Source organism: Colobus angolensis, unplaced genomic scaffold (genome assembly GCF_000951035.1).
Source record: "Colobus angolensis palliatus isolate OR3802 unplaced genomic scaffold, Cang.pa_1.0 Scaffold3, whole genome shotgun sequence".
NCBI classification, from domain to species: Eukaryota; Metazoa; Chordata; class Mammalia; order Primates; family Cercopithecidae; genus Colobus; species Colobus angolensis.
This window is the reverse complement of record NW_012116265.1, coordinates 21,205,054-21,215,309: the sequence shown is the minus strand read 5'-3', so window position 1 is coordinate 21,215,309 and position 10,256 is coordinate 21,205,054. Positions and strand designations below refer to the sequence as shown.

Genomic DNA, 10,256 nt, shown 5'->3' with positions numbered 1-10,256 from the left:
AGATCTCTGCTCACCGTATCCTCCGCCTCTCAAGTTCAAGCGATTCTCCTGCCTCAGCCTCCCGAGCAGCTGGGATTACAGGCATGCGCCACCAAGCCCAGCTAATTTTGTATTTTTAGTAGAGACATGGTTGCTCCATGTTGGTCAGGCTGGGCTTGGTGGCGCATGCCCCAGATCCCGACCTCAAGTGATCCATCCGCCCCGCGAAGTGCTGAGATTACAAGCATGAGCCACCACGCCCAGCGTTTTTTCTTTTCTCTTTTTTTTTTTTTTTTGAGATGGAGTCTTGGTCTGTTGCCTGGGCTAGGGTATAGTGGCGCCATCTCAGCTCACTGCAACCTCTGCCTCCCAGGTTCAAGCGATTCTCCCGCCTCAGCCTACCTAGTAGCTAGGATTACAAGCATCCGCCACCACGCCCGGCTAATTTTTGTATTTTTAGTAGACACAGGTTTCACCATGTTAGCCAGGCTGGCCTCGAACTCCTAGCCTCATGTGATCTGCCTGCCTTCGCCTCTCTAAGTGCTGGGAATGATGACAGGCATGAGCCACTTCACCGGACAGACCAGGTTCATTTTAATCACAGAAAGCTTGGTGAATCTTACCACCTCGGAAGAATACAGCGTAACTATTTTTCTCAAAGCCGGTAATAAATTGGCCTGAGGTAGGACATCCAAGACTCCTGAGGGGAAAAAAATATCTGAGCACTAATTACAGTTTACAGCGCTCAGTGTCCCTGATGGTCTTATTTAAACATTAATCTGGGTTAGCTTCCAGAAGAGCAAAGGAGCTGCTATAATCCAGCCTCTGGCCTATTTGCCTTTTAATGCACAGTGATCAGATTTACAGCCCTTTGCCTGATTCAGCGTCTTTTCAGAATGTTTGCATTACGTAAGTGTAATCTTCCACTTTGACTGCCTTTGAGCCACTACAAGGACATTATTAGCCAATACAACTAAGTGCACTTGAACTTCAAATTCTAATTGGAAATGTATGTATTTCATGAATTATTCAAATTAATCATTTTCCATAGTTTTTCCTTAATATTACTCACAATTAACATTCACTGAACATTTTTATTATATAACAAGTACTTTGTTTCTTAAGTATGCTTTCATTTAATCTCCACCTCTCTCTAAGAGGCCAAATCTCCCTCTCTTTTTTTTTTTTTTTTTTTTGAGACAGCATCTCGCTCGCATCTCGCTCTGTCTCCCAGGCTGGAGTGCGGTAGGGTGATCTCGGCTCGCTGCAATCTCCGCCTCCCGGGTTCAAGCAATTCTCCTGCCTCAGCCTCCCTAGTAGCTAGGATTACAGGAGTGCGCCACCATGCCCGGCTACTTTTTTTGTATTTTTAGTAGAAAGGGGGTTTCACCATGTTGGCCAGGCTGATCTCAAACTCCTGACCTCAACTGATCCACCCGCCTTGGCCTCCCAAAGTGCTGGAATTACAGGCGTGAGCCACCGTGCCTGGCCGTAAATCTCCCTTTTAAAGAAAGAAAAAACAGGTCCCAGTCTCAGAACCTTCCATGCGTAATAGTCTCTAGCTAAGGAATAACATGCAATTTTATTTGCTGAGAGGCAGTACAGCCTTCATGGTTATGAGAAGGAGCTCTAGCATAAACTGGCCAGGGTTTAGGCCTGCTGTCACTCAGTAACTGTGTATAACCAATTACTTCATCTCTTGGTGCCTCCGTTTCCTCATCTGCAAATAAGGATGTTAACAGTACTTAACTCAGGGAGTTGGTGTAAGGATGAAGGGAACTAATCCATATAGAGTTCTCTGAACTTTGGTATATAATAAATGGTAGTGTTATTGTGTATCTATTTTTGTGTTTTGTTTTGGTAATTTTCTACTTCTGGGGGGAAGTCCCATTCAGGTGCCCGTCTCTCTCACGAGAGAGAGAGCTGCTGTTCTTTCTCTGTCTTTTGCCTATTAAACCTCTGCTCCTAAACGCCCCTGTAACCAAAAAAAAAAAATTCTACCTGTGATACTAGTTTTCCACTTTTAATGATAACAAAGTTTCCTCTATGAATAAATTAATTTAGATATGAAAAAAACAGTGAGTCAACATTAAGAAAAGCATAAAGGCTGTCCAGATTAAGTGAGACTCAACATGACACCAACTTGCCAGGGCTGAGCCACACCAGCCAGAAATGAGTGCTTCCTCCTATTCTCTAAGAGCCTGGTTTTTCTCCTAGCTGAGGACCAGGCACTTTTTTTTTTTTACTATCACTCATGACTTCCCCATATTTGCACTCCTGGCAAGATGAAAGCATCTGACAGGTGCAGACTCCATTCATGTGCTTCCGCTTCTTATAACCTCTTTCCACCCAGATTTCCAATCACCAGCACCACAAAAGCTGACAAACTGAGTGTTCTTGCCACCCAATGAGAAGCCCTTGGGGCACAAGCCAACTGACCTTCAGGGCTTTGAAGATGACTCCTGGGTGCCGGGGAGAGCGGGTGGTGTTATTCTCTAGTAGCTGCTCCAAAGCACGCCGAAGCCCAGAAAAGTCCGTGGGAGGGTTGTAAGTCCTGGTTCCCTTGTAGTGAATGGAACTAAAGGCTTCAGGGAAGCGGCCCAGCTTCCGGAACCGGTCCTGGATGAGCTTCTCTGGCACCTCTGAGGGGTGATCTACACAAGCAGAAACACAGGCACATGGGTAGTGAGAGACATTTAAAAACAAAAAAAAAGAAAAGTAGGCCAGGCACAGTGACCCACACCTGTAACCCCAGCACTTTGGGAGGTCAAGGTGGGCGGATCACCCGAGGTCAGGAGTTCAGCCTGGCCAACATGGTGAAACCCTGTTTCTACTAATACAAAAAAATTAGCCAGGCGTGGTGCCGCATGCCTGTAATCCCAGCTAGTCCGGAGGCTGTGGCAGGAGAATCACTTGAAAAGTAATTCTCCTCTACCAGGAGGCGGAGGTTGCAGTGAGCCGAAATCGTACCACTGCACTCCAGCCTGGGAGACAAGAGTGAAACTCTGTCTCAAACAACAACAACAAAATCTTTCATTATAAAAGTAAGATACATGGCTGGGCATGGTGGCTCACGCCTGTAATCCCAACACTTTGGGAGGCCGAGGTGGGTGGATTATGCAGTCAAGAGATGGAGATTACCATCCTGGACAACATGGTGAAACCCCATCTCTACTAAAAAATACAAAAGTTAGCCGAGCGGTGGCAGGCCCCTGTAATCCAGCTATTCAGGAGGCTGAGGCAGGAGAATCGCTTGAACCTGGGAGGTGGAGGTTGCAGTGAGCCAAGATCATGTCACTGCACTTCCAGCCTGGCGACAAAGGGAGACTCCGTCTCAAAAAAAAGTAACATACGGGTGGGTGCACTGGTTCACACCTGTAATCCCAGCACTTTGGGAAGCTGAAGTGGGTGCATCACCTGAGGCCGGGAGTTTGATAGACCAGCCTGGCCAACATGGTGAAACCCCATCTCTACTAAAAATACAAAAATTAGTCAGGCCTGGTGGGGAACACCTGTAATCCCAGCTACTCAGGAGGCTGAGGCAGAAGAATTGCTTGAACCTGGGAGGCAGAGGTTGCAGTGGGCTGGGATAGCACCACTGCACTCCAGCTTGGGTGATAGAGCAAGACTGCGTCCCAAAAAAAAAAAAAAGAAGATACTCTGACTCAATATATATGAAGTACATAATCAGGCAGAACTAATCTATGCTGTCAGAACTCAGGTTACCCTTTCCTGGTAAAGGGCGTGAGGAGGGCTTCTATGAGGGCTGGTGTCCCAAGGTCTAGCGTTGAGTACGCAGGGGCATTCAGGCAGTGAAAACTCATCACATGATACTCTTGATATGATATGCACTGTTCTATATGCACATTATACTTCAAGAAGGAGTCTTTTTTCCCAAAAACCCATTCATTGTGGGAAAAATCTAGATGTGCCAAAACATAAAAGGAAAGAAATTATGTCCTCTGCTCTCACCTACTTCCCAAAAGTAACCATAGCTCAACGTTGGCCCTTTCAGACATTTTTCCTACAGACTTAGCAACATATATATGCGACTTGCTCTTTTCTCACTTAATAACATACTGTAAGTACCTGTCCTTGTCACAATACACTGAAAAGCAGCAATACAGTCTTTGATCCTGTGGATATACTTAACTAATCACCTTACTGAGGAACTTTTACAATTCTCTGTACTTTGGAAATGCTGATCTTTTGTGAGGAAGCTCTGGGCAAACGACCAATGTATAAGGGTATTTGCTTGTCCACACTCTCATCATGTGTCCAGGAACTCGGGCAGCCATAGTGCAGATGGATTTAATAAATGTTTTGATGATAAAGGTTGAAAGGACTTTTTAATTTCCTTTTTATTTATTTATTTTTTTACTTACTTACTTACTTACTTTTTGAGACAAAGTCTCACTCTGTTGCCCAGGCTGGATGGAGTACAGTGGTGCAATCTCAGCTCACTGCAACCTCCACCTCCAGGGTTCAAGCGATTCTCCTGCCTCAGCCTCCTGAGTAGCTGGGATTACAGGTGCCCACCACCATACGCTTGGCTAATTTTTGTATTTTTAGTAGAGACGGGGTTTCACCATGTTGGCCAGGCTGGTCTCAAACTCTGATCCTCAGGTGAGCCGCCTGCCTCGGCCTCCCAAAGAGCTGGGACCACAGGTATGTACCACTGCATCTGGCTAACTTTTAAATTTTTTGTAGAGTCAGGGTCTCGCTATTTTGCCCAGGCTAGTCTCTAACTCCTGGGCTCAAGTGATCCTCCCGCCTCAATGTCCCAAAGTGCTGGGATTACACGCATGAGTCATCACGCTCAGCCTAAAATACAATACCTTTTAAGGAGCTGGTTATTTCAAAATCCTGAACTGGCAATTAAACGTTCCCCTCACCAACACTGTAAAGATCCGAAGTGGCATAAAAGTATTGATCACAGGAGGCAGCTGAAAGTCAGCATTTCTCACCTCCTCTCCTTTTCTTCGAGGCACCTGCTAATTAATCTGCTCCTTCAATGGGGGAACGTTTACATGTCTTGTCTTTTCTATAGGGCATGTGTCATTGGTACCACCAGAATCAACTGGTGCAGTCCTTCAGATTCAACCTCCTTTATGGCCTGCTCTGTCCAGTTCCCTCGTACTGCCACTGCCGTGGCTGAATCCCAACCACTTCTCACTTGACTGACTTGATATCCTGCTGATCGGTCCCCCTGCCTCAGTCATGCTGCAATAGGTTGCCAGAGAATCTTTTGAAAATATAGATCTGATCATCTCACTCTCTGCTTAAGATCCTTGGCCGGGCGCGGTGGCTCAAGCCTGTAATCCCAGCACTTTGGGAGGCCGAGACGGGCGGATCACGAGGTCAGGAGATCGAGACCATCCTGGCTAACACGGTGAAACCTCGTCTCTACTAAAAAAAATACAAAAAAACTAGCCGGGCGAGGTGGCGGGCGCCTGTAGTCCCAGCTACTCGGGAGGTAGAGGCAGGAGAATGGCGTAAACCCAGGAGGCGGAGCTTGCAGTGAGCTGAGATCCGGCCACTGCACTCCAGCCTGGGCGACAGAGTGAGACTCCGTCTCAAAAAAAAAAAAAAAGAAAGAAAAGATCACTCTGGATGCTACATGGAGAATGCATCAAAGAGAGTTAGAATGGAATTTTGGAAGCATACTGCAGAACTACTTCCCTTGTCTCTTTTTTCTTTCCTTCTTTTTTTGAGACAGGGTCTTACTATTGCCCAGGCTGGAGTGCAGTAACACGATCACAGCTCACTGCAGCCTCAACCTCTCAGGCTCAAGGGATCCTCCTGCCTTGGCCTCCCAAAGTGCTGAGATTATAGGTGTGAGCCACCACACCCAGTGCTACCTGCAGTTCTCTGAACACAACTTGTTCCTTGACGCTACTAGGAGTTTGCTCTTCCTAGAGCATCTTCTTCCCCTCCTCCATCTAGCCAAGTCTCTCAGAGCTCAAATGTTGCCTCTTCTTTCCTAGATTCCATAACGTATAGCATCCCTGCTCCGGACTCCCACAGCTCCATACATCTACTACAGAACAGAACACTGTGTGGTTGTCCCAAGTAGACTGTGAGCTCTTCAAAGACAAGAAGTGTTTTTTCTGCTCTGTGCCTCAGTGCTCAGCACATGACATATGCACTCAATAAACTTTGATGACTGAATGAACAAGTGAAGACTGCAATTGTTTCAGGGGCCAAAATTACTGCTCCCCTCCAATCTAATCCATTATTGCACCTTTCCCTCATCCTCCAACCACTCAGGCGACGATCTTGCTTCCTATTTCTCTAAGAAAACAAATAAGAACTTACACACACACTTCCCATGTCCACACCGTCTATTTATCTGCGACCATGTCCATATCTTCTACTTTCTTTCCCAGTGTTATGGATGAACTGTCCATGGTCCGAAGGCCGACCCTTCCACTCATGCATCGCTCCAACTGTTTCTGCTCTCTTACATCTACATTCTTCCCTCTCTAATGAATCATTCTCATCAGTACATAAATATCTGCAATACCTCATATCTTAAATTTTAAAAAAGAAAAGTCCCTTGAAATCCCACATCAGCCTCTAGCTACAATTTCATTGTTCTTCTCTGCTTTATAGAAAAGAGCTGTATAGCTCTGTCAAAGAGCCGAATAAACTCACCACAGAAATTCTTCTCCTAATCTTATTTTTTTTAGAGACAAGGCCTCACTATGTTGCCCAGGCTGACCTCTAACTCTTGGGCTCAAGGGATTCTCCCACATGAGCCTCCCAGGTAGCTATAATTACAGGCACTTGCCACTGTACCTGGTTTCGTTCTATTTTCTCTTGATCCCACTCTGATCAAGCTTTTACCCCCCACCATCTCAGCGAATAGGTCTTATCCAGATCACTAAGGACTTATATATTGCCAAAGCCAATTGGCAATTCTCAATCCTTATGCTAGTTGACCTATGAGCAGCTTGATATGTTTGATCACTCCATCCTCCTTCAAACACTTTCCATGTCTTCTTTGGACAGAAATCTTCTGGCCAATCCACTACCAATAAGTTGCTATTGCAGCCCAAATAGCTGCCTCCTTGTACCCATAAAGGTCGAGCTGTGACACTGTACCCCATCCACTCACCAGAGCCCAGTAGTTGGGTGTGCACAGTCTCATGAAAGATGATAACTGCAGGGCCCAGGGTGGATAAAGGGACATCCAGGCCACAGCGAGCAGTGGTGGCCTTGAGCTCCTTGGTGAAGTGCTTCAGATAAGCTTCTGAGGCATCCCCAAGGAATTTGAAGAGGTCGTTATGCAGCCGGTCTGCATGAGTTCGATAGATGACGAGGTCTGAGATGGCCAGGACCTTAAGCAGCAGCCGTGTTCTCTGGCTTAGATTCACGGTGGCCCCCAGGAGCCCTTCCGTATCAATCACTGCTACTTTGTGAACTGGGTCATAGGCTGCCCACACTCCCACAGTGCAGGACTCCTGGGTAGGGGAGGTCTTGAAGACTTCACGACCGTAAAAGAAAGTGTGATTGAGAGTATGAGACTTTCCATCGCCAGTATTTCCAAAAATGGAAACCACTTTCAGATGCTGATCAGGTTTGCAGTCCAATTTTCTAATGAAGTCCTCTTCATTTGTTACCTGCAAAAAAAAAAAAAGACTATGAAGTATAGAAACTGTAAAAGCACTAGAAACACCTACAAAAATAAATGCTTTGCAGGGACAAGGAACTTGATTGAATTGTCAAGAAAAGGAAGTTGTAGGATAATAGCTCCCACCTCCACCCTTAGCAAACAGCTCAAAGGAACCTCTGAAGCTTTAGTCAGGGAAATAACTTAGTGGCCATGAAAAGAGCTAAAACTATAAAAAGAAAAAAGAAAAAAAGAAAAGAAAGAAACAAAACAAAACCAAAAAAAAGAGCTAAGACCATAAAACTCTTAGAGGAAAACAAAGTAATTAACCTTTGTGACTTTGGATTAGGCTATAGCTTCTTAGATAGGACAACACAAGCACAAGTAACAAAAGAAAAAACAGATAAGGCCAGGTGTGGTGGTTCATGCATGTAACAGTGGCACTTATGGGAGGCTGAGGAGGGAGGATCCCTAGAGCCCAGAAGTTTGAGGCTGCAGTGAGCTGTGATAGCACTACTGCACTCCAGCATGGGCAACAGAATGAGACCCTGCCTCAAAAAAAAAAAGAAAGGGGGGTGGGGCCAAGTGAGGTGGCTCAGGCCTGTAATCCCAGCACTTTGGGAGGCCCAGGCGGGCAGATCACTTGAGGTCACGAGTTCCATACCAGCCTGGTCAAGATGGTGAAACTAAATAAAAGTCTCTACTAAAAATACAAAAATTAGCCAGGTGTGGTGGCACGTGCCTGAAATCCCAGCTACTCGGGAGGCTGAGGCAGGAGAATTGCTTGAACCCAGGAGGCAGACTGCAGTGAGCTGAGATTGTGCCACTGCACTCCAGCCTGGGTGACAGAACAAGAACCTGTCTCAAACAAATAAAATAAAATAAAATAACACAAAATAACATAACATAAAATAACAACATAACATAACGTAAAATAAAATAAATCTAATAAGACTAGTATTCCAAACATACAAAGAAATCTTACAACTCAACAATGAAGATAAGCAACACAATTAAAAAGTAGGCAAAGAATCTGAATAGACATTTCTCCACAAAAGATATGCAAGCAACCAGTAAGCATCTGAAAAGATGGTCCAAGTCCTGAGTCACTGAGAAATGCAAATCAAAACTACAGTGAGCTATCACTGCATATCCACCAGAACGACTATGACCAAAAGACAAGTGGCTGGGCACGGTGGTTCACGCCTATAATCCCAGTACTTTGGGAGGCAAAAAAGAGAGGACAGCTTGAGGCCAGGAGTTTGAGACCAGCCTGGGCAACATGGAGAGACCTCTGTCTCTACAAAAAAAATTAAAAATTAGCTGGGCATGGTGGTATGCGCCTGCAGTCCTAGCTACTCAGGAGGCCAAAGTAAGAGGATCGTTTGAGCTCAGGAGTTCGAAGCTGCAGTGAACCATGATTGCACCACTGCACTCCAGGCTGGGTGACAAACAACAGAAGCCCTGTCTCTTAAAAAAAAAAAAAGACAACAAGCATTGGCAAGGATGTACAGAAATCACAACGTTCATGCACTTCTGGTGGGAATGTAAAATCACATAGCCAGTCTGGAAAACAGCTTGTCCACTCCCAGCTATATACCCAAGAGAACTGAAAACACATGTCCACACAAATCTTCTAAGTACGTCAATGTTCACAGCAGCATTATTCACAACAGCCAAAGAAGTGAAAACAGCCCAAATAACCATCAACTGATAAAATGTGGTATATCCATACACTGAGTTACTATGCAGTCATAAAAAGGAATGAGCCACTTCCACCCCTTACTTCAATATGCGTCAGTTATTCTCACCTTTGGGACATTTCTTATGTTCTTACTTTGACCTGACTTGGCAGAAATTCCTATCTATGCCTTGATTGTTTTCTGTCATGACTGTGCCACTTCCTTCTTTCACAGTCTTCCTAAATCTTTCTTAAACTTCAGAGGGGGCTTTGAATGCTACAGCAAGGCTGCATATTCCTGCTGTTGTGAAATGATGTTCATTGTATTGAAGTAATATCTACTGACCTAGTATTGGTTGGATTTTTTCTTTTCACTATACTATTTCCCTATTGACTTGTTAGGATTGGTCAGAAAATAGGTAAGACTAGCAAATTTGAAGGGAATCATACATCTGAAAGATTCTATTGGAAAATGTATACTGAATCATTTCAATCAGCTTTTTAGTGGAGACAGACTATTACGAGAGCAGATTTTCCTAAAATCCACAGTAGTCTTCTATTTTTCACTTACCTAACCTTAGACTGAAACAATGAGAAAAGTATGCAAAATACAGTCACATTTCTCTTATTCTAAAGACACTGTCTATGGCCATACCACCCTGAACACGCCCAATCTCGTCTAAAGATATTAAAATGCTTTTCACAGTTGTAATTATAGAATTTGTAATATTCTGTATATTTCCAAAGTATTTATTAATAATTCAGCCCTCCAAATGTGCTTATAACATGGACAAGTGAGAGTTCTGTACCTACGTCCCACCCCCAATTACCATATGGAGAGGCTAAAGTGGAAATATTTTCCCTATAGAAACAATACAAATTTCATTCAGGCGCGGTGGCTTATGCCTGTAATCCCAGCACTTTGGGAGGCTGAGACGGGCAGATCATCTGAGGTTCGGAGTTCGAGACCAGCCTGACCAA

General features: G+C 44.7%; 1 protein-coding gene across 1 annotated transcript in view; it reads right to left on the bottom strand.

The window, feature by feature from the left end:
* The window catches only part of ZFYVE1 (zinc finger, FYVE domain containing 1), a 61,899-nt gene that overhangs the window by 21,210 nt on the left and 30,433 nt on the right, over window positions 1-10,256 (bottom strand). Inside the window, exons 3-4 of the mRNA XM_011949816.1 lie at window positions 7,100-7,604; window positions 2,419-2,633 (exon numbers count right to left, since the gene is read on the bottom strand). Coding sequence (XP_011805206.1) covers window positions 2,419-2,633; window positions 7,100-7,604 — 720 coding nt within the window. The remainder of the gene's footprint in view (window positions 1-2,418; window positions 2,634-7,099; window positions 7,605-10,256) is intronic.